Below are 26,107 nucleotides of genomic sequence, written 5' to 3' on the forward strand. Positions count from 1 at the left end.
GAAAAAAATATTTTGTAATTTTAAGTTTATTTTCATGCACATATTTGGAGCTTGAATATAAATGTAAAATTAAGTTCCACCACAAACACACACGACTTGTCGTGCTTTCTTCAACGAATTTTATTATAATTTTACACGTGGATTGAAAATTACAGTTTCTTTAAACGGAAAACCAATGCGCTTCTTATGTATTTTTACTCGAATACTGCTGTAAAATGAATGATATGTAATATTACACGAACGAAAGTGTAAAATTTTCTGCTGTTTGATGCTCCAATTGATTTTAACGCAATTTTCAATCAAATTTTTGATTCAATCGTTGTATGTTTACATTCGTATTGATTTACATGTCGTTTAAATTTCATTATTTTTTGGTGTGTATGATGATCGGAATCTTCCATGGTCATTCAAAACTAAAGAAGGTTGAGGAATATTTGGAGAAGTTTGTGATCGATATTTTGCCCGTGTTACAAAACGAATTGATTATAAACGGGTTTAAACTGAAAGTAAAAATTCGTGGTTTCATTTGTGACTCGCCAGCTAGAGCATTTATCAAGGGTATGTGATGTGATAGTGTCTGATTTATGTTGTATAATCATATAACGTTTTTAAGAGTGGTAAATTTCAATTCTAAGCACGGTTGCTTGAAATGCTGCACAGTTGGCCAACATTCTACTTTATTACGTACGAACATATTTTCTGACACGACGACGGCAGTTAGAAGAACAGATTATGAGTTCCGACGAAGCATATATGTAGAACATCAGCAAGTGTACAAATTAATAAATAAAATAAAACAGCCAGTGGTAACACCCTTATTGAAGCTTCCGATCGATATTATAGAAGACGTTGTTATACCTGACTAGCTTCATCTGCTTCATCTTGAAGTAATGAAGAAACTACTTCTTGCTTTCAGAGATGGTCACAATGGCTTGGAATCCCGTAGGTGGTCGAAGAATGATGTCACCACAATTTACGAATTATTTTTAAAAAATCGACTTCCTATAGAGATACATCGATCTGTTCGCGGTATAGATACTCTTAACCACTGGAAGGCCTCAGAGAGTGCATCCTTTTTGAATTATATTGGCATTGCTATTCTAAAACACTTTGTTGGAGACGACATGTATGTTAATTTTTCGAATCTTTTTTGCTCTAGTAACTATTATCATCGTTTTCTACCTGTAGCACACATTTTATTTAAACAGTTCATCGACAACTACTACAAACAGTTTAATTCAGCAACAAGCAATATACATAATTTATCTCATGTAGTGGATGAGATGAAGATATTTGGCCCTTTACCAACAATCTCTTCATATCCGTTCGAATATCATCTATACGAGATAAAGAAATTGGTTAGAACAGGACGATTGCCTTTGCAACAGATAATAAACCGTTTAGTAGAGAAAAGTAACGCTAATGTAGATGCAAATATTATCGCAGTTCGGTATCCAGTCCTTACAAACCCAGCAAAAAGAGACAGTTCTAAATTTCATTGTATTCAACTATCAAACAATTTCACACTAAAAAGTTCATTTGCAGACAAATGGTTCCTAACAACCGATAAAAAAAATAGTTTTCATGGATTTTGCAGATTTGAATGATATCCATGGATCAGAGCTGATAAAATTTGGTAATCTATTTACAGATCCTTTTCCATCAACGAACATTCTAGTTTTTCATGCAACAGATATTACCTGTATCAATAATAAATTATACCCCATTGGTCAAGTTTTATGCAAATTAATAGCAGTTACAATATACAATGAAATAGTATTTATACCACTGCATCACACATTACCAAACGATCAATCATTATAAAAGTTTATTCAAAATATATTGAAAATGAGTATTTATTTTAAAAATCCTGTACAACAAAACATGAACAACAATGAAAAAGTCTCGAACGTTACATTGTTCTAATACGCTTTAAAAATATAATAATTACTCCACTATAGGTTCTGATTTGAGAACAGTCTCTTCAAGGAATTCAATTATTATTCCCTGAGAATCTGTAAGGTCTTCTGTCTGATGAGATGCATTGTTGTCGAGTTCACCATCACTCGGTCTGTCTTCCGAGGTATCATCACTTGTAGGACCTTTTGAGATCACTGCTGTAGCTTCTGGACTACCAGAATAGGATAGAGATAACCCAAATAGGGTTGCTATTTTTGCTCCGCTGACTGGTTCGGCAACTTATGGTTTATCTATTTCCTATTTGGTATACAAGAAAGTTTTCACTTCTAATTATCACAAAACAACATGAGAAGTTTCGTAATTTTAGTCTCATGTTGTAATTTTTCCGTAAATTAGTGCTCAAAATTCACGATAATTTGCTTTTGTTCAAAAGATATTAGCTTGTGACCTGCTTTAAAACAGTATTGTAATATTGATCGTCATAATATAATAACTAGGTTCCAAATCCACTTAGCCTCGAGTAAACGTCAATGGCTAGTTCCGATTTTTTTCACTATGGTTTGGGTCTAGAAACCAATTAAAATTATTGGACTTGAACTTTTTTTTATTTACGTGAATTTAAAGTTCTTTGTTCTTCGTGTTACTCACACTTCTTCATTTTGCTTTTTTTATTTACGTGACTTCAAAAAAAATCGTTCGTCACGCGCACTCAGACTGCATTTGTTCAATTTGATTCATTCAATATGATGTCCTGAAGAAAAAGATGGGTGGGTAATGTCAGAGACATAACCGGAGTGAAGTAGAATACACTTTAGACCGGTAAATTCTGCTCTGGAATAAGCAATTTCTATGCGATTTTGTCGTCTTTTGCACATTCATAGTTTATTTAAAGTATTTTTGGAATTATCAAGTTGACAATTTGCAACATTCTTTGAAAATATTGTTGAACTTTTATGAATGAAGGCACGCAAACGAGCGTTTAACCGTCGTCCTACTACCAGCATCAGAGAAGTAGCAGATCAGCATTTTTCGCTACATGGCCTGTACCAAACAGACCGCTCGTAAGTCCACCGGAGGAAAGGCTCCCCGCAAGCAGTTGGCAACAGCCCCCTGGCAACCCTATACTATCATATGGAGTTTGACAGCGACCGACATATATGGGGCGTTATAGCTATAAAGCCCCAAACAAAGAATTATGTTCGGCACTATGCTCGATATTCAAGCATTCCACACGACGTTTTGCATCTTGTGGGATGATTTAATATCATATCATTCAGAAAATCGACATTTTGTAACTAAATACAGCGTCTAATCATTCGGTTCAAAATCAATGTTTTGCTTTCATGGCAGTGATGCTGGCTGTACAGAGACGTCGTCCTTGACAGGGAGCTGGTTGGCAACGAAGGCCGTGTAAAAGTGCCCCAGTCACGGTTGGCGTTAAGAAGCCTCATCGCTACCGAACAGAAACTGTCGCCCTGCGAAAAATTCACAGCTATCAGAAATCGAGCGGGCCTAAATTGTGACCCAAAATAAACCACAAACCAACAAGTTGTTTTCAGAACCAGCCAATTATAAAGTATTATTATTATACATGAAATTTTCCATTGCCTTACAACCTCCCTCCCCCTTTCCTCCCGGCTTGAATAACTATCAATCTTGATGATGCTGTGCGGTGGGGGCACTAATTTTGATTATAATGGGAAATTTAGGTTTGCGCGTTTTTTCCAAAAGTTTTTTAACTGTGCTGTTTTCAAGAAAGTTGTAGTTGAATTCAAAATAAAATAGTTTATTTCTATTGTCAGAGATGGACCTTCCAACGAAAACTAGTCTGGCTCGCTTGGAATCGAATTGTATGGACCAACCACTGCTTTCACAAAATCTGTTATTTTCAGTAATTGAACATTCTACACAACTATTTCCAATCAGCGCAAAAATCGAAGGTTTTCATTCAGTACAATAGCAGATTTTCACTTTTAGAAAAACAGGCAACATTCTGGCCGAAATTTTTGAAACGGAGCACCTATATCGAATCGTTAGAAAACGTTCGATTTTTGTAAATTGAATCATTACACTAACCTGTCTACAAATAACTTTTGATTTTGTGCCATTCTACGTGAAAGCGACGGTATTGTTTACAAGTGGCTCACTCACCATCCAACGCTCTTGACAAGCCACTTTCTGCTGCTTGTAATAACAAAATTTCAATTTCATTCTTTGTCGATAAATTGATGGCCCTAAAAAGGGCCTTTTGTTTGGGCAGTGTTCGAAATTTACTTGGAGCTGGTGTATATGGTAACAGTTTTGGTGCCATGGAAGACGGCGTGCTTGGCCAACTCTTCTAACAGCAGCAAACGGACGGCGGTTTGAATTTTGCGGGAGATGCTGCAAACGAACTACTGTATGCTGATGCTGGAAACGAACTGAGCGTGAGCAACAGCATGCTGAGTTTTTATACCTGACTACAGCACAATGTAAGCTCGTCCTTTTTTGTGTTGTCCTCAATATGAGTTCTTCGTAGCTCCACCCTTTCGTTGGTCGACCACATATTTTTGATAAAGAACAAAATTGAAATTGTGTTTCCAATACGGAGGTTATCGAACACTCAGGGTAAAAAGTGTAATGTAATACGACACCTTGGTAAAATGTTTGAGAATTGAAACCTTTTTTGAATGCGCCTAGTAAAAATGTTTTCCACTTCACTCCAGTTTCTTTCTGACCATATTTGCAATTTGCGTACTGAAATAAATCATAATTTAGGGTTTAACCCAAATTGCTCTCCAGGGAGAAACAGTCCATGAAACAGAAAATGCAAACTTATTCTTTGAAATGATTCTGGTGGCCCTGAAAAGGGCCTTTTTTATAATGATACAAGTGAGTTCTACCTTTTCAACTTCCAAATCCATACAAAGTGCGTCCCTGCCGCTTCAGAGTATAGACGACATTCATTGCGGTTTTGCGCGTGGTGTGTTCAGTGTAGGTCACGGCATCTCGGGTGACATTTTCCTGCACACCCTCAGCATTCGTACACGGAAAACTGATTCATCACAATTTCAACTAAAAAATTAGTTGAGTTTTTGGTTTCGTCTAGTTAATATTTGGGCGAACTAAATTTTTGTTGAAAACAATAATCCAACGTTGTTGGTTTGATGCTGTCAGTTTCAGTCTGGACACGAACGTTTCATCCTAGCACAAAACTTAAAAAGCTAAAGCACAAAACTTGAAAAGCTACATGAGCTAAAGCTTGAAACGCTTGTCTCAGCTTGTAACGCTTGTTTTAGTCCAGACACATATGCCGTTACACTACCTTTTCAGCCAAGACACAAACGACTAGAATTCAACTAATCTCATTGTTGAATTAAACTGCTTCATCGTAAAATACAACATAGGATATTTCAAACGTTTTGTTTCACCGACCGACGGATGAAAGGTATGGAATTAAATTGTTGAAAAATTCCGTATGTCAGTAATTCACACGTAAATATAATACAGAGTTATGTTTCTCATAATGTTATCTTTTTATAAACTGCAATCTTAAATGAGACGAAATAGCCAAAGGTATTTAAGGATTGTTGGAAATTAAATGATTTGAATTTTAGAATAAAGGTATATTTTTTTTCTATTTAGTCACAAACACTATCCAGCACTACAAAAAAAACTTCATACTTATTCCACATCTAGTTTGGAATCTCAAACGATGAAAAATAATTATCATATTGCATATTACATTGGTTAATAATTGAAATGTTACTATATAATCGACTAAATCCGAAATAGAATGATTTTGACAATTTTCGACAATTCTTTCAATTTTCAGTGCACATGTATTGAAAAAAATGTCAATAAAAATCATCCCTTTATTGAAATGTTTTTAAAGAAAAACTAGGTAAAACCAAAATGAGGTCAGTTGAATTTCTGTTTTTTTTTGTGTACTGGTTCAGGTAGTTGCGTCCAGGATAAAACAAGCTTTCCAAGCTGAGACAACTACCTACGTGCTTAACCGTTATGCCCAGCGTGTATGAATATAGTTGCTGTCGCTACCTTGATGTATTTCAGTAAGGTGTGCATCTTAGCTACTTGCTGTCATTTCGTATGATGTGCGTCTTGAATCAAAATCAATAATAATTTTCAATAACTATTATTTGAGAATCTCTCAAAATTAAGAGAAAATTTAGTTACGTTATTCATTTTTCTGTTGAAATCAACTAATTAGGAAAACAAAAATTTGTTTTGTTATTTTCTTCATCGAATGGCTTTCAGTGTAGATTAAATCGGAGATGCATTTTACACCACCACGACGAGCCAGACGCCGAATGGCAGATTTGGTGATTCCCTGGATTTTATCACGAAGAACCTTGCGATGACGCTTGGTACGGGAACGCAAACATGATACCGCTCATTGGACGAGCATGTTGCTCGTGTGGTAAGCGAGCACCCACTGATACAAAACAAGCTCGCGTGACCTGTATATATAACATTCCCGTATGTAATGAAACGCTTACATGCTCCTTTTTGACGGCTTTGCGTGGGATATGCTGGCAAATTGCGCATTTTCCTCGCTGTTTCCGAAGGATTTTCTGAAAATCCTTGTTTTGGTTTATTTATAGTAGTCGCAGTAATTCCGAAATTTAATACGAAATACGTGCACAAATTTCCGATCAGATAGTGCAAAAAATATTGCGATTTCGTCCAGTAGAACGGAAGATATTCGCATTTCAAATCTGGGAAAATTTCTCAACTGAAATTTTTGAAACGGCACCCCATATTGAAACGTTAGAAGTATTCTACTTCAAAACAGTTGAATGATTGCTCCTAAAAAGCTCTCACATGACAAAAATTGCCGGTATGAATTACACAAGTAGTGGCCATGATCAGTAATCATGGGAGTGCTTGTTATAGTTCGTCTTTTTCATCATGATATGGTGAACCATTATCATGATTTCTAAGGATGACAAAATTTATGGTTTCATGATTTTTTATTCATGAAAATGGTAAAGGATTTGTTTCCGTGTAAAATTAAACTATGGTGCGACCATTTATTAATTATTGTATATGTTAATTTACCTGAAAAGTACGGCTTTATAATAAACACAACGATTTTGACAAAACAAAATTTTACACTTGTAATAGAATTCACCGCAATTCTACTTATATTTTCACAGATGTTTTTGATTTTAATCCCGCACTGAGCCAAGAAATCTCGTAACTTATATTAAAAAGATCACATAGCTCATCATTGATGACAATCACATACATATTATGTGTATCCGTTGAAAGTTATGTGCAAAACACATAATAATGATTATGGCATACCAATAATATTCACTGCTTAATACGATACATTGTATGTGAACAACGGGTATCTGTGTTTTCAAATGAATGTTACGTGATATAAACATACGAAAAAACTTGCCACTGTTTTCAAGATGGCGAATTTGAATTAACAACTACTGGCCGATCTAGATTTCTCGGAGGAATCCCTTACGTAGTTTTCGGATAGCTGAGGAGCAATTAGTCGAAACCCGGTTTTCAGCGAATTGAACACGTTGATGCTTGGAGGAAACTCAATGTAAGTTTTATATATAATAATAAAATCTTCAACAGTGTGATTTATTCCGTTTTCCGGTTTTATTTTTACAGAAGACAAGTATTCTTCGAGCGTTAGACCCAGATGTATTGGAAGCTTCTCATGCTGGCGTGTGTCTGAAAACAAGCGCGCAGCCATCCCAGAGAACGATTTTGCTTAAGAGTATTATTAGTATGTGAGAATACAACCAGCTATGTTAAATAAACGATTTAGAACATTGGCCACATTCGATTTTAACTTAAAAAATTAACCAAAACTGAACTAGAAAGAAATTCATTTTAATTTTAAAAATAAATCACTTGAAATATATTTTCGAAACTAATAAACTATCTATTGATATTTCAGCTAAAATCTTTTACCAAAAACCAATAGCTATTATTAATATTTCACGTAAAATGTATGTGATTGCTCCAATGGATATAATCGTGAGCATATCAGGAATCTCTATGTGATAAGCACTTAAGAATTATGTGAAAAGCTGCATGGAAAATAACCTTGTATATTTTTAGATAAATTTTAAATGATTTCTGCGTTCAGTGCGTCTAAAGTAACCGACCAGTGATGTCGCATTTCAGATTTTTTGTGAAGTGGTGCCAAAACAAATATCCGTGCAGTATTGCATTTTAGTAATACACTGAGAAGTATTATAGTGCTATAATTGAAAGAAATAAAGCAATGTGATGTGTCGCTAATAACACACAATACTCGGAATGTTTGCAACTTTCATTACAGATTAGTGTGCTTAGGCTGCAGGAATTCAAATGATTACTACGATTAACCAAGGTCGAATCCTGATAGATACAACGTATACAACAACAAAATATAGGAAAAAAAGTTTACTTCACATTAAGCATTCTAATAGTATTTGGGTATTTGAACAAAAGTAATTTAGGTGGTGGCTTTTATTTTCACAAAATTAAAAAAATATATCTTTCGAGAGCATTTGCAGAGCATTGCATTATTTTATGCCCAAATCGATAAAGTAGAGTTTACTTTATATAAGCATTGCAGATGCAATTAATGAGTTTTAGGTAGAAAACCTTTATTCAGTCATATAATTGCCCATTTCCGCTTTACATCCACATTATAAAAGTTCTCCAAGTTATATGGGATTGAAAGCGAATCGCTAAAGATGTATATAAGGTTAATTAGAGGTGGGTATATAATGCATTATGGTTACTTGGGTAGTTTCGAATTGTTTTCACTTAAAATATTCCAAAATTTCATTCAGTGTCTAGTGACTATCTCATGTCAGCTGAATTAATTCATTTATGCAATCATTTTTAAGCACCATTTTTAAGCAAACTTCTGGCCTAAGCTATTTGCTATTGCTACTAAAACCCATTTTATGAATTGGAAACCTAACTATGACGATTCGTCTGCTGGACTTGTCCTGGAAACGGTATTGTCTAGCAAAAAAGCAGCCTAAAATATTCCTTATTTGCAATAGCTTGAGACGAATCAGCTTCATCAAAACAAACTGAACGGCTCCTACAGGAATCCCATTCGATCCCTGAATCGATATTCCACAAGCGTAACTTAGCAGTACCAGCCTTTGAATCATACATAGGGTGGTGTACCCTTTATTTATCCTTCTGGTCAGAGTGCTGGATTGTTCCATTGATTATTCAGACTACGATCAATGTGCTGTGTTGAAATTTCTTGTGCATATATTAAGTTGTTTAGTAACAAAACTAGCGTGAAAAATGTAAAATCCTTTATTCGAATGAAGCTAAAATTCGAATCCAGCATATCTTCTTTCATCCTTCCATTTAAGCTGATGCAATACCCTGACAGGCACTGTTTTTATTTTGTTCAATTGTGCAGCATGAGAACTGGGGCTAAGATGCATTAAGAAGCAGTACCCCTACAATCGAAATCGCAACAGCCTGCAGGCGCGATTCAAGGAGATCCCCCTGGAAACACCCTCGAAGGTATAAACAATATTCCACAACTAAAGCTAAAAAATGGAACCATCGGTTGTTGGAAGTTTGTGTGACGGCGTGCAGCGATTGTTGTTGTTCAGAACAAAACAAGTCACGGCTTTCTGCTCCATTTGCAAAAACAAGGTGTGTATTAGGGTGTCCCAAAATGACATCATGTTAAAAAAGTCATCGGGCTCACTTCTTAAATGAAAGGTTAGGGTATTGGGACCACTTTCTTCTTCGGAGTGAGTTTGCTAAAACGCTTCCTACTGGTGGCGACTTTTGATTTTATGAAAAATGGGCCGATTTTGGATAAAATTTCAAATTTATGCCTGTTGAAGTGGTCCTGAACTGTCTTAGATTTTTTTCAGCAATTTTTATTTTTCTGGAGATCCAAACGGAGAAGTTTGGTTAGTTAGTTTGTACAAATTTGGATTTATAAGAGCGGCAGGGCCATTAAAACTTAGTAAAAAGTGAAATTTTTGATGTTTTTCAGTATTTTTTCTTCAAAACTGGGTATCTACAAAATTTTAAAAGTGCAGAAAACAGTTTATATAGTTGAGCCGAATTCAGGGGCGTAATTTTGCTGAAGAAAGTGTATAGCTACGGCCAATGGGGTATAAGTTATTTACGTTTTTGTTAAATAACCTTTTGACATTTTATGATATTCAAAAATAAAAAAAAAAACAAAATACAAAATAAAACAACTTAAGTGGGCTTAGTCCGCATATTATTTTTCGGAAAATAGAAGGAAAATGATGAAAAATGGCGTTTTTCGCTTGTCTCTAGTACATCAGAATCGGTTTTTATGAGCATTTGACGATTTTTTTAAAAAATATTTTCTATACTAATAGCCGCCTAGCGGGTTTGAAAATCACTAAAATTAAACAAATATGTCGAGTTAATGGCAAGTTATGGCGTATATTTGAAGGCTGAATTGATTGACGTACTTACATTTTGTATATAAAGTCTTATTTTCACGTTAGGAACTTTGAAGTGGAGAAAAATGCAGAAGAGTGAGGTGAGTGTTGAAAAACTGATATTTACTGTTTAGATCACATAATTCCGAAATAGTCAAATTTGGGGTAAATATCCTCGAAAAAGTTTTACAACAGAATACAGAGCATCTTCTGACACAATCGTTTTGTTGAAGATGCCTCCTAGAAGTAATTATGGAGAATTAACTCTTCAAAAAATAATTAGAGACTTGGCGTCATTAGCAAAGTTATTATTTTTATAATTTAAGTTACAAAAAAAATCATCATATGCTCATTAAACCTCGTCCTGACATACTAAAGACGTACAGAAAACGTCATTTTTCATGATTTTCCTTCTATTTTTCGAAAAAAAATGTGTGGTCAAAGCACATTTGAACTGATTTGCTTTCTGGAACAGCTTTATTTTTGATAAATTGCTAAAAATGTCAAAGGTTATCTAACAAAAACTTAAATAACTCATACCCCATTAGCCATAGCTACACACTTTCTTCAGCAAAATTACGCCCCTGAATTCGGCTAAACTATATAAAGTGTTTTCTGTACTTTTAAAATTTTGTAGATACCCAGTTTTGAAGAAAAAATACCGAAAAACACCAAAAATTTCACTTTTTACTAAGTTTTAAAGGCCCTGCCGCTCTTATAATTCCAAATTTGTACAAACTAACTAACCAAACTTCTCCGTTTGGATCTCCAGAAAAATAAAAAATGCTGAAAAAAAATCTAAGACAGTTCAGGACCACTTCAACAGGCATAAATTTGAAATTTTATCCAAAATCGGTCCATTTTTCAAAAAATCAAAAGTCGCCACCAGTAGGAAGCGTTTTAGCAAACTCACTCCGAAGAAGAAAGTGGTCCCAATACCCTAACCTTTCATTTAAGAAGTGAGCCCGATGACTTTTTTAACATTATGTCATTTTGGGACACCCTAGTGTGTATGTGTTGCACACACATTCTGATTTCAGCCACATACAATATACATACGTTGATGAATTAACTTCTTTCCTGAATTCTTTTCGCTGAAATTTTACTCAGCCTAGTACGGAAGGAAGTTTTTAGCAGTAAATAAAACAGTTACAAGTTTGAAGGGTTACAGAAAGTTTTAGTCGCGAAGGGTTCTGTGAAGTTTTAGTCGCGATTTGTCGTCCTTGGAGTGGAAAAAGGTGCTGCGATTCCTTCGTGATGGAAAGTTCACCATCGACTAATCAGTATTATTCTGGCCGTGAAAGTATGAATTAGCATGGATGAGTCCAAGTAGATCAAGGATTAGTAGATGTTTTGCTGATTAAGTGTTAGTTGATTAGTGAATTGTGTGTACATAGAATAAGGTAGCTCATAGTAGGTAGATATGTCGAAGAAAAAGGTGGCAGATGAAGAGTCAGGAAACAGCGAGAAGGATTGGGAAATTTTCGATATATTGTGCGGTGGAGAGGAGGTAAGAGATTGCAGTAAAATGAGTGTAAAAGCGACTTTAACCCTCGAGTACTCGCGCTGTTGTACTTTGTACAACACTTAAGGATTTATCGTTATCGTTTAGTTGCAAAGACATTTATTAATGCCAAACCACTATGTATTCCTCAGAAATCATGTTTTGGATAAGATTCACTCATTTTTGTGTACTAATTTACCTCAAGCGTAACAATTAAATCTGAAATAATAATAATATTTAATATGTACAGTTGGCACATAAAACTTCGAGCACTTGGTTCAACATTTTTTCTTCATATAGATTTGAAGTGTGTGATAAATATAACACAGCTAATTTTTTATCCGAGTAGAAATGTTAAACCAAAATTTCATTTTATAATTTTGTTTGTGTTAACCTTCCAAATCCCAATAATCGGCAGTGATATCATGAAAATGCAAACAACTTGATTTCAGGATGGAGGAGGTGTTAGATCCGCCGATTTTCTAATGAATCTTTTCAGAATAACAGGGATCTTGCGGTACATTCCGAGGTCATTTATCTGTCGGCAAGCTCCGCTCAACTATAATACGAGTATCAATTTGTACCAGTATTATTATTACCAAACTTTCGATTCCTTGCCACGGATAAGTGCGCAAGGAATTGACGTGTATTTACAATTTAGTGTATCATGAAATTTAAATTAATTGCTTTCAAGATTTTCCTTTTTCCCTTATTACCTTATACCTACCGTCATTTGCCTTTGAGTGGATTATACAGGGTGTTTGGTTCATGGTTAAGAATCTCTTGGGGGGTGATAGACTGCCGTATTTGGAGAAAAAGATTGTTCTACACACACCATCAAATCTCAACCGTTACAGAGTTATTGAACTTTTAGTGTAAAAAACTTATTTGCTTTAAAATACCTCTAACTTTAAAAGTAAACTTTGTATTTTAAATGTTTTAGTTCCATTCGAAAGGTGAGAAAATTTCGCATTGAGTGATGCCCTCACATGTTTCAGCTAATAAGTTTAAGTAGCCTTTTAAAAGTAATTTATTGAAAATTAAACAATTTTAAACGATTTTTCGTTCATTTCTTGAAAATCCTAATAGTTAACCTCATCATTTTAATAATTCAGATTGATAGTCTTGATGAGCTGCTTAGTTCGTTCTTTGACATGATACACTTACCTTTTCTTATTTTCATGATTTTGGGTTATTCAACTTGGATATTTTTATCTCATTTTCACTAGTACCAGCTCTAATAGAAAAATTATGGCACTTATTGTACTTTTTTTTCTTTTTATTCGAAAGCCAGGAAAATTTTACAGTGAAAAATGTATTAATACCTTTCAGTTAAGTGAATTTAGTATTCTTTTAAAAGTAAATTATTTTTAAGTTAGTGCTATTATTAGCATTTTCGTTAATTTTCTCAAAATAGTAAATAATAAACATCACCATTATTATCATGGAAATAATGCATCTCAGCAAGTTCTACAGTTCTTTCTTTAACTCCATTCAATTATCTCTTTTGGTTTCGACACAAAATCGTTTTTATCACATCGTTTCATATGCAAAAATAACGATTTCGAACCCACTACATTTGTGGCGAGCTCATGCTGTGTTAACTATTAAATAGCAGCAAAATGAAAAGAGATATAGACAAAGTGTCTAATAAAAAGTTATAGAGAACATTAAGGGGCATCAAATGAACAATAGAAACGATAAATTTTGTTGATTAATAATTAGAATAACTAAAAAAATCTCCAAAGAACACAAATTTTGAGTTATTTCGTTATTAAAAAATCATCTAGTACACTTAACTAAAAGATATTTGTACATACACTGATAGGACATTTTCTCAGCTTTCCAATGAAATCTTGTAAATTACGATATAAAGCATATTTTTTAGATTAGAGTCTTTTAAGCACTTGCAAGTCGGTTACAGGAAAAGTATAGTAATGAAATTACAGAGAAATGAGAAGAGATAGAAATATGACGTCCAAGAACAAATTATGAATCGTCTTAAAACCCAACTTTTGGATAATGGATATTGCTATAATCATACTTCATTATTTCGAGAAAATTAGCAAAAACCTCCTCAAAAACACTAACTTTTAACTACTTTGCAGCTAAAAGGTAATTAAAACTAATTAACTAAAAGATATGAGAACACCATTCAATAGGAAATTTTCTCATCTTTCGAATGGAACTAAAACATTTAAAATACAAAGTATACTTTTAAAGTTAGAGGTATTTTAAGACAAATAAGTTTTTTACACAAATAGTTCAATAACTCTGTAACGGTTGAGATTTGATGGTGTGTGTAGAACAATTTTTTTCTCCAAATATGGCAGTCTATCACCCCCCGAGAGATTCTTAACCATGAACCAAACACCCTGTATATAAGTGTCGGATGCGAGCAGGGCGACTTTCCCGAAATACCCCATATGGACGTGGGAACAGTGTTCCAACCAATTGAATCTGCGACATCATACAAGTTGTGGACCGTACTTTCAGAATGATGTGTCCAAAATCTCGTATTCAATAGCAGCGCTGCCCAAGCTGTGAGCACGTATACTCAGATTTTATTTACGGAAACAAAGAAAACAATAATATCGTGAAAAGATTTTTGAATCGAGATTTAGATTAGATGATGATATTAGTTGGAAATACTTGGTCGGGTTTTCCATTTTCCAATTGCCAATAGAATGTTTAGAAATGAGACTACAGTATTTGCGTAAACTCAACCGACCTGAAAAACATTTGTGCCGATAACGATCGAGAAAAAAGGTGTTGTCATGTCGAATACCAATTTATATTGATAGAAATTGGAATAGTTTGGAGACGTTTTATAAGGAAAAGAAACGACCTCACTGGATGTCATTAGCTGCGATGGACATTCATTGAACTCCAAACATGTAAGATCCATTTGGCATTGATTCTCTTGAAATTCGGTCCACCTTTCCAGCAATTGCAATTCATGAATCCGTCGATCTTGAATTCACTGCTGCGACGAAACCTGCCGAGTTCGGCTTGATAAGAAAAAGATCGAAGTGAACTCACATCCGCCTTTCCGGGCAGGCACCAGTTAATCACTCGCAAATCGGAATACGTCTGGGTACTTGGGCACCAGTGTCAAACACTCTTCATTGGCCAATTACGCCACTTCCACTTCCGTGCTTGATCCTTTCATACCCGAGGTAATCTTAGGAATTTTTCGAAATTGACAAATTTTCAGCTACCGTCAAAATTTTGCAAACCAATAATTTTGACGGTAGCTGAAAATTTTTCAAATTTATTTTACAATCTTAGCCTCAGAAATCCGTACCGTTCTGTGCTTTTTCATAAAATTCGATGCCAACAAAATTCAACAAATAGGGTGATGAGCTTATTTACGCCATGTTTCTATTATCAACCTACCTATTTGAAACCGTTGATTAGAGCAGCGTCTGCCATCTTTGTTCAACGCATTGAGTTAACCTTCCGGAAGTCGCGCTAGTGCACTGAGTGCACGCTGCTCTGAAAATCTAGCGATATCGTCTTAGAGCACCAGCTGCTACTCGTTCAGTGGGCCATAAGCGCGACTTCCGGAGGGTTAAGTTGTAGAGCAACAATAGGGGCATTCGATTCGAGTTTTCGTTGCATGTAAGCACGAACATTTCACTATTTTCAGGGTATTTGTGTTATTACCTTGGCTCTTTACAACGAAGCAAAGCTGTTGATGTCAATTTGTAGGCATTCCATTGATTTTAGGCCGAATAATTAATGAATTAGCGAGGCACCCTCCTTAGTATGGTAAAAATAGGCACTTTACCCTATGTACTTTTGTAGATAAATCTGTACTTGGGGTAAGTTAATTGTATAATTTTGAAACTGGATACGGTTTACTTCTAAATTTGTCAAAACTTCAGATTGGCATGGCAATAATACTGTAATTGTAATTCACCTTCCGGAAAGCATTCACCTTCGATAGTAGTTTACATCCATCAACAAATTTAATTTTTACATCTATTTAAAAATTTCAATTGAATTTTTTCTTACGTTATTCACGCTAAAAAATTTCAAAAAGCATGTCAAATTACGCGGCAGTCTTTCATCTTCAATAATCTGCATGGAAAATTTTTCATTTTGTTTCTATGGAGAGTTATGGATGATTTTGTAACGGTGCGTTCCTTCGATGCAGCCCTCGAGAACTTGTATAGTGGCAACGCCACACATCGCAGCGTCCTAATGCGCATCGCATTGCACAGTGGTCCAGATCGCTAATTTAGAAGGAATCTTAACTTTCTGACAAATCTGTATAATTTAGCCGTATCATGTATTAGGATGAATTTGTGTGCATCAGAAGATGCTTCTTTTCAATGGGATAGTTATTAGGGTGTTTCTAGTATATCTAAAATACTAAAACAAAACATTTTACTGATGAAAGGTAGAGCTCCAGGGTCTTCCACAAAGTTGTAAAGAAACTTATTTTCAATAAATTCGTTGAATATTTCAAAGCTATATCTTTATTAGTTTTTGTTATATAAGAAATTTACCACAATGGATTAGGGTGTTCCTGAAAAAACTTTTTTTTACTATAACTTTCGTATCTTCTACTTTTTGTTAAAACAGTATTCGAACAGCTTATAGAAAACTTCAAGCCGAGTATTTTTTTCTTGGACACCGAAGGTTTAACTTTTGAAGTAGAATACTTCTAACGTTTCAATATGGGGTCCCGTTTCAAAAATTTCAGTTGAGAAATTTTCCCAGGTTTGAAATGCGAGTATCTTCCGTTCTACTGGACGAAATTGCAATATTTTTGCACTATCTGATCGGAAATTTGTGCACGTATTTCGTATTAAATTTCGTAATTAGTGCGACTACTATAAATAAACCAAAACTAGGATTTTTAAAAAATCCTTCGGAAACAGCGAGGAAAATGCGCAATTTGCCAGCATATCCCACGCAGAGCCGTCAAAAAGGGGCATGTAAGCGTTTCATTACATACGGGAATATTATATATACAGGTCACGCGAGCTTGTTTTGTATCAGTAGGTGCTCGCTTACCACACGAGCAACATGTTCGTCCGGACGGTACAATGAGCGGTATCATGTTTGCGTTCCCGTATCAAGCGTCATCGCAAGGTTCTTCGTGATAAAATCCAGGGAATCACAAAATCCGCCATTCGGCGTCTGGCTTGTCGTGGTGGTGTAAAATGCATCTCCGATTTAATCTACGAATGCTGATGGTGTGCAGGAAAATGTCATCCGAGATGCCGTGACCTACACTGAACACGCCAAGCGCAAAACCGCAATGAATGTCGTCTATACTCTGAAGCGGCAGGGACGCACTTTGTATGGATTTGGAAGTTGAAAAGGTAGAACTCACTTGTATCATTATAAAAAAGGCCCTTTTCAGGGCCACCAAAATCATTTCAAAGAATAAGTTTGCATTTTCTGTTTCATGGACTGTTTCTCCTTGGAGAGCTATTTGGGTTAAACCCTAAATTATGATTTATTTCAGTACGCAAATTGCAAATATGGTCAGAAACAAACTGGAGTGAAGTGGAAAACATTTTTACTAGGCGCATTCAAAAAAGGTTTCAGTTCTCAAACATTTACCAAGGTGCCGTATTACATTACTCTCTTTACCCTGAGTGTTCGATAGTCTCCGTATTGGAAACACAATTTCAATTTTGTTCTTTATCAAAAATATGTGGTCGACCAACCAAGGGGTGGAGCTACGACGAGCACATATTGAGGACAACACAAAAAGGACGAGCTTACATTGTGCTGTAGTCAGGTATAAAAACTCAGCATGCTGTTGCTCACGCTCAGTTCGTTTCCAGCATCAGCATACAGTAGTTCGTTTGCAGCATCTCCCGCAAAATTCAAACCGCCGTCCGTTTGCTGCTGTCAGAAGAGTTGGCCAAGCATGCCGTCTTCGATGGCACCAAAACTGTTACCATATACACCAGCACCAAGTAAATTTCGAACACTGCCCAATGAAAAGGCCCTTTTCAGGGCCATCAATTTATCGACAAAGAATGAAATTGAAGTTTTGTTATTACAAGCATCAGCTTGTCAAGAGCGTTGGATAGTAAGTGAGCCACTTGTGAACAATACCGTCGCTTTCACGAGAATGGCACAAAATCGAAAGTTATTTGTGATTTACAGACAGTTTAGTGTAATGATTCAATTTACAAAAATCGAACGTTTTCTAAATCTTCTGTTGTTTTGAATTAAAACCTTCGATTTTTGCGCTGATTGGAAATAGTTGACTAATTCTGTAGAATGTACAATTACTGAAATAACGGATTTTGTGAAAGCAGTGGTTGGTCCATACAATTCGATTCCAAGCGAGCCAGACTAGTTTTCGTTGGAAGGTCAACCTCTGACAATAGAAGTAAACTATTTTATTTTGAATTCAACTACAACTTCCTTGAAAACAGCACAGCTCAAAAAACTTTTGGGAAAAACGAGCAAACCTAACCTCATCAAGATTGATAGTAATTCAAGCCGGGAGGAAAGAGGTTGTAAGGCAATGGAAAACGAAAATTTCATTTATATCTTACTGGAATATAATTGGCTGGTCCTGAAAAGAACTTGTTGGTTTGTGGTTTATTTTGGATCACAATTTAGGCCTGCTCGATTGCTGATAGCTGTGAATATCTCGCAGGGCGACAGTTTCTGTTCAGTAGTGATGAGGCTTCCTAACGCCAACCGTGACTGGGGCACTTTTACACGGCCTTCGTTGCTTACTGCTTGCGGGGAGGCTTTCCTCCGGTGGACTTACGAGCGGTATGTTTGGTACGGGCCATTTATCAACAAAGAATCGAATTGAAATTTTGTTATTACAAGCATCCGAAAGTAGCTTGCCAAGAGCGTTCGATGGCAAGTGAGCTACTTGTGAACAATATCGTAGATTTCACGTAGAATGAAACAAAATTAAAAGTTATCATTTGTGTGTTTGTTTACAGTTTCGTGTTTACTAGGCGCATTCAAAAAAGGTTTCAATTTTACTAAGGTATTAGATTACTCTTTTTACCCTGAGTGTTCGATAACCTCCGTATTGGAAACACAATTTTAAATTTGTTCTTTATCAAAAATATGTGGTCGAGCAACAAAGGGGTGGAGCTACGAAGAACACATATTGAGGACAACACAAAAAAGGACGAGCTTACATTGTGCTGTAGTCAGGTATAAAAGCTCAGCATGCTGTTGTTCACGATCAGTTCGTTTGCAGCATCAGCATGCAGCAGTTCGTTTGCAGCATTTCCCGCAAAATTCAAACCGCCGTCCGTTTGCTGCTGTCAGAAGAGTTGGCCAAGCATGCCGTCTCAGATGGCACCAAAACTGTTACCATATACACCAGCTTCAAGTAAATTCCGAACACTGTCCAAACAACAGGCCCTTTTCAGGGCCATCAATTTATCGACAAAGAATCGAATTGAAATTTTATTACAAGCATCAGAAAGTGGCTTGTCAAGAGCGTTGGATGGTAAGTGAGCCACTTGTGAACAATATCGTCGCTTTCAAGTAGAATGGCACAAAATAAAAAAGTTATTTGTGTGATTTGTAGACAGGTTAGTGTAATGATTCAATTTACAAAAATGTAGAATGTTCAATTACTGAAAATAACAGATTTTGTGAAAGCAGTGGTTGGTCCATACAATTCGATTCCAAGCGAGCCAAACTGGTTTTCGTTGGAAGGTCCATCTCTGACAATAGAAATAAACTATTTTATTTTGAATTCAACTACAACTTCCTTGAAAACAGCACAGCTAAAAAACTTTTGGGAAAAACGCGCAAACCTAAATTTTCCACCATAATAAAAACTAGTGCCCCCGCCGCACAGCATCATCAAGATTGATAGTTATTCAAGCCGGGAGGAAAGGGGGAGGGAGGTTGTAAGGCAATGGAAAATTTCATTTATAATAATAATACTTTATAATTGGCTGGTCCTGCAAACAACTTGTTGGTTTGTGGTTTATTTTGGGTCACAATTTAGGCCCGCTCGATTTCTGATAGCTGTGAATTTTTCGCAGGGCGACTGTTTCTGTTCGGTAGCGATGAGGCTCTTAACGCCAACCGTGACTGGTGCACTTTTACACGGCCTTCGTTGCCAACCAGCCCCCTGTCAAGGACGACGTCTCTGTACAGCCAGCATCACTGCCATGAAAGGCAAAACATTGATTTTGAACCGAATGATTAGAAGCTGTATTTAGTTACAAAATGTCGATTAAATTAAATTATTAAATCATCCCACAAGATGCAAAACGTCGTGTGGAATGCTTGAATATCGAGCATAGTGCCGAACATAATTCTTTGTTTGGGGCTTTATAGCTATACCGCCCCATATATGTCGGTCGCTGTCAAACTCCATATGATGGTATAGGGTTGCCAGGGGGCTGTTGCCAACTGCTTGCGGGGAGCCTTTCCTCCGGCGGACTTACGAGCGGTTTGTTTGGTACAGGCCATGTAGCGAAACATTCTGATCTGCTACTTCTCTGATGCTGGTAGTAGGACGACGGTCTAACGCTCGTTTGCGTGCCTTCATTCCGAGGGGCGACTCACTCTAGTATTTTCGATTCAGGCTAACGTATTGAGAGACGTATTTGTGTATTGATGAGTATTGATTATTTTTTTCATAATAGTTACGTATTAGCGAATTAAAAACGTATTTGTGTATTGTTCACGAAATGCAATGTATTATGCGTATTGGTGAATTAATTCATAATTCTTATGGATTAGTGTACTAAATCGTACAATTGTATGCACGCATAGTATTTTTGTTGAATAATCAATTGAAACCGATGTTACTGAATTTTGACGTTTAAATGTTATTGTAGAATGCAAGTAGAATAATTTCATAAACGCAAATAATAAAATTAGTACAAATGGAATTACTAGTGATTTTTCAAGATTAAAGAACAATTAAGCATTATGAAAATTTTATTATTTAGAGAATTAGTGACTTCTTCAGTTTGCTTCTACTGGTGAGAAGCAGGAAGCGGGGAGATTTACCAGATATGCTGCTATTGTTGAACCAAGGCTGATGAACACGTAATTGAACGAACCTTTATCACAGATAACAGACGTTTAGGCTCGATTTGAATCGTGTGTAAACACCCGCTACTGAAATTTCAAATAAATAAGACGCCTGAAACACGTTTGGCAAACGTTTGTAGATGTCGCAGTGATCGATACAATGCAGTTAGAGTGCAGCTGTCAAACATGTGTAGCAAACAGTTGCGCAGATGGCAATAGTGAAACACGGATTTCCAACGTTTATCAATTTGAAAATTTACACAGGTTTTGAAGAAATTTTGTTCTAGCCTAAACGTCTGTTATCTGTGCCTTTATCTTTAGTTTGGTGAAAACTAATTAGGCTTGCTGAATTCTAATTAGGTTTACCCAATGGTTTTTTTTGAGCAACGCGGTATTATATTTAATCACTGCAGTATTATCTAAATTTATTTCAAAAATTGAGATGCTTCTCAGTAAAAATGAGAAGCTCCTCAGTAAAATCAGCCGAAATTCCTTGGTTGTACTAGACTCGGTTGTGTCACTAGAGCCTAAATTCTGGCAGAATCCAGCCGGAATTCCAACTGAACTTAGAGTTATGGCTGAACTCATACCTTCAAGTGACGTAATTCGGATTCTTGTGTTTTGTATTATTTTTTTTATTATTTTGATTATAGAGGTTTTTACCTTAGGGTTATTCGCCTCTTTTATGGTTAGAGTAATCTCTTGTGGAAGAATCTCTAACCCTATGTGTGGGGTTGGGAATGGAACCCAGGTGAGCTGCGTACAATCTTGTGTTTTGCATTCTCAATCCATCGAGCGTTGGTTTCGATTCTATTCCCCCAACGAGTGTTGATTTATAATGCAACCTATATATCTAAGCAAAATGATCCATCGCAATGCGAACTTCGAACTTGCAAGATTTTAGAGATTCACTATTTAGGGTAAACAATAAACCATTGTTTATGTCGATAAAACGACCGAATTCTTGATCAAAAATTTCCTACTGATGCTGGTAGGAAGTTTCGGATTTACCTATGTTCACGTCCCCTGGGAGTATTTTCAAATCTACGGAATGTTTGTTTTCTTTAAAGATTATGGGATTGTTCCTCTGAATCAAACTAACAAGAATTCTGATTGATTTCTGCCTTCTTGTTATTCTAATGATTCACCGATTCTGAATCCGTTTGCTGGGAGTCCCAATTCCGAGAAAAGTAAACAATCTAGCTTGAAAAAACATACGCTATGTCATAATAAGAAATATACTGAATTAGTTTCATTTGGCATGAAATTAATGTAATATTTGTATGGCTTGTATCAACAGTGTATTACTTGACGAATTGGATTGTTATCGACGCATTGAAAAATATTTCCGGTACTAACGTATTTTTGTGTATTAGTGTATTTTCGACGTATTGAAAACTTCTTCCAGAAGTAACGTATTTTTAGTGCATTAATGTATTTTCGGCGTATTAAATGTATTAAGGTGTATTGAAGCATTTCTGGTGTATTTTTTCAATTGGGTATTTTAAATTCACTTTGAATGGGGAGTGAACTGCCCCTCGCTTCATTCATAAAAGTTCAACAATATTTTCAAAGAATGTTGCAAATTGTCAACTTGATAATTCCAAAAATACTCCAAATAAACTATGAATGTGTTAAAGTCGACAAAATCGCATAGAAATTGCTTATTCCAGAGCAGAATTTACCGGTCTAAAGTGTATTCTACTTCACTCCGGTTATGTCTCTGACATTACCCACCCATCTTTTTTTTCTTTCAAAAGTTTATGGACCTTTTCGTCCAAAAAATAGCCTATTTCAAGGCTCATTATCGCTGATGCGGGCACCTAAAATTGAATACTGTAATAACCACATAAAAGATCATACTTTTTAGCATATTTGAGCAAAAATTGGCGAAAACGGTATTTTTTTTAAATTTTGTAATTTGGATTTAAATTTTGTAGTTTTGCAGGTTCAACGCATGTTTTACACACATATCGTTGTATTATGAAAAAAATGCCACTTTCAAATATCATTCTCTCATCGCAGCAAGCTTTGCATAAGTGGAATAACTGTCAAAATATGTTTTCTGATTTCTTACCTTTTAAATAAAACTTTATTCGTTATGGATATTAGTCGAAGAGAGTAGGTGAATTTGCTTATCGCTGGTAAAAAGACAGATGAACTGCCTAAGTTCATTACAAGTAGTAATTCAAATGTATAATTGAGACTTGTTAGTGCTCTGAAGAAAATAAAAATCTTCATATTGGAATTTATAAGGTTGATGATTCGGAGCAAGGGTACGCAAATTCGGTTTGAGCCAGAAAATTTTGTGTGGATTGAAGAAAGCTAAGATTCGAAGTTGAAGGTAAAGGACGAATGAGGATACCATTCTCCGAAATATGTCGCAGAGCCAGGCACGTAGCCAGAGGGGGGGCTAGGGGGCTAAAGCCCCTCCCGAAATTTTTCAAAAATGAATTTCAAAAACCGGCGATGTTTAACAAAATTTGTTGCTCATTTGGTTTGAACAAATCTTTGAGAAAAAGTTGAAGAAGGCTATTTCTAACCACCAAAGGCAATGGTCACGAAATACAGTCACTTTATGCTTTTGCCCAAACCAGTGCGACGCTAACGATAAAAATAGTAACTTTTATATTGTGTGTCTTGCCTAAAGAATAAAAGAAACTGTTACTATAATTGTTGCTGTAGTAATCTGTCGAGAAGCAAGAAGTGGTGCTCCAGCCAAATACGGTGATTATAAAATTATTGATGATTCGCTTAGGACCGAGTATTCATAATGTGGAACATTTCCTGAAGGTGTAAATGGAGGTTGGACCTTCGGAAGCGAGTTCTACCATGTCAGGCATTTAGCGCTCAACAAATTAGCCCAGATGAAACCATTCATTTCGAACAACTTAAAACACATGGTTGAAAGTGGCAATGCTATAATTAAGATCCTCCTATATATGGACGATGAGAACATCAATGTTCCGCTACAAGATCGGATATCGCTTACTCGCAGATTAATTTCATATTTGGGAGAAATGGAATCCATTCGGAAGGATAATTATTGAGAGCGAGAAGCAAGGAACAAATCAGACATTCGCAAACATAAAGGCAAAATTGACGAATTGACATAAAGTTTTGCAAAAGTTTCACAGGAAACGGATAATTTGCTGTGATTTGAAAACAGACAACTCTAAAAGAAAGTTTTTTTGAAAATTAGATGTAAGTGCGATGTGTTCTCTTCCATGTGTCGGAAGCAAGTGATGCTGAAATTATTAAGCTCACTTGTGTTTATAGTTTCTAGTTATTTTGGTGGTGATATATTTACCTAATTTTACGTAAATTAGAAGCATTCAGAATCAGTGCTAAGTAATTTTCTTTCGATTAGTGAACAAGTTCTGAGCAGTTTCGCTCAGTAGATTAAATTCTGGGTAGTTTTCATTAGTAGATTAAATCATTGAAATATATATTTTACATTGTCCAAAAACCCATGAAATCCGAAATAATACCTTCAAATGTTCAAATATAATATTAACTTAATCTAGGTAATCTTCTCAAGTTCCAACGGTTTTGCAAAATTCTGAACGTCAATGAGCTAATGATCTTATTCTTGCATTGTAGTGGAATCAGTAGTTTTTTGCACTCACTTTACATTTTGACTTTTACTATAGTTTCAGGGATCTAGGAAAATCAGTCTACGATATTTTTAATTCGTAAGTCCAATGATATGAAAGTATCTAAAAAGAATCTACTTAAATAAATAAATAGATAGTTATTCTCAGTCGCCTGATAATATTGTCGAAGATAGCGTTTAACCCATTCCCCACGAGAGTCAAATGAAAAAACATGTGTTTTTCTCAGGATTATAATTACGACATGATCAGTATCATTTAAACAGAAATTTCATAAAGTTGAGTTAACGCATACTTCGGATGAAGTCACAGAACTAGTAATAGTAGCCTGATCATGAAAATAGGAGTTGAAGTTCACTTTGTTCGGACATTCTTTGCAACGATAAACTTGGATTTCACACTGATATATTCTTATCCATGGAGACAACCTTGACGTTGGTTTCATTCTCCTGTTTAGCAAATGCGTGTAAAGTTTCGTTAGGCGGGTTTTTGGATATTTTTGTACTCATTCCAATTTAGCGTCTTCTACACCTTGTAAACGTGTAGTCTAGAATGCGTAGCATTTTCAATCAGCCCTAAATACTTTGATCTCTTGATGAATCTTGAGAGAAATTTCTAACTTATAAACTAATAATAATAAAATTCAATTCGTCGATGCACTATAGCTTTTCTTGTAACAGACACAATATTTTTAGGGTTTTTAGTGTCTATTGTCTTAGTTATGGAATTGTTTTCACTAAGAACATTTCATAATTACATTCAGTTTACTGTGACTATCTCAAGTCATCAGAATTTATACATTTATGCAATAATTTTCAAGCCCCTCCCGAAACAAAATCCTGGCTACGGGCCTGAGCCTAAATAAAGCGATCAGGAAAGTTGTGCGATAAGTATTCCACGGTTGGTTGAATAAATTCTCCTTACATGAATCATAAATAGTTTTTATATCCAAATTATTTTTTATAAACACATTCTGTACTTTCGAAAAGTATTGTTGATATGTAAGCAAAATAGAAAAGCAAACACCAACAAAAGTCGTGTTAATTTACGTCTTCTGACCATGACATATAAGAGCATCGAAAATAGCATAGTTTTACGTATGATTTTAATTTTACATGACGTTAATTTTCATAAATCACGTAACTTCGCACCAGATATGGTATCGGTTCTAAATGGTCTAAATGGTTAGAACTGCGTAATTCCATGTCACTACTCATGAAAATTACATTTTTCACGTAAAATTGAACGGAACATTGTGATACTTTGTCATATCGTGGATTGCGATTTGTTAAATTGTGTCATGTTTGGAATTAGGTCAATGATAAAATTCATATTTTTTGGTGTGTATTTTTTATGTCGCTATACGACAAAATTTAAAATCTTCGAAATATAAATTTAAGTTGCCAGTTTTAAAAAAAATGTCGCATTTTCCAATTTTTGTTCAAAGTAAAAAAAAAAAGTATGTTCTTTTCTATGGTTCAATCCGAACTTAGTTTACATTTGAAAAAACTCCATAGCTTTTGAAAGAAAAAAGGTTGTTTTAACAACATGGAAAATTTCTTCCGAACATTAACAAGTCTCAATTATACATTTGAATTACTACTTGTAATGAACTTAAGCAGTTCATC

At 35.4% G+C, this 26,107-nt stretch overlaps 1 protein-coding gene across 3 annotated transcripts in view; it reads left to right on the forward strand.

The window, feature by feature from the left end:
- The window catches only part of LOC131679051 (coiled-coil domain-containing protein 170), a 115,447-nt gene that overhangs the window by 72,318 nt on the left and 17,022 nt on the right, over window positions 1-26,107 (forward strand). Inside the window, exon 1 of one of the 3 annotated variants that reach the window (XM_058959590.1) lies at window positions 11,524-11,859. The exons of the other annotated variants lie outside the window; for them this stretch is intronic. Within the exon in view, the coding sequence (XP_058815573.1) occupies window positions 11,773-11,859 (87 nt within the window). The 5' untranslated portion in view covers window positions 11,524-11,772. Of the gene's footprint in view, window positions 1-11,523; window positions 11,860-26,107 lie in introns of those variants that run through there. 3 annotated transcript variants of the gene reach the window in all.

The sequence above is a fragment of the Topomyia yanbarensis genome, chromosome 2, assembly GCF_030247195.1.
Source record: "Topomyia yanbarensis strain Yona2022 chromosome 2, ASM3024719v1, whole genome shotgun sequence".
Classification (NCBI taxonomy): domain Eukaryota; kingdom Metazoa; phylum Arthropoda; class Insecta; order Diptera; family Culicidae; genus Topomyia; species Topomyia yanbarensis.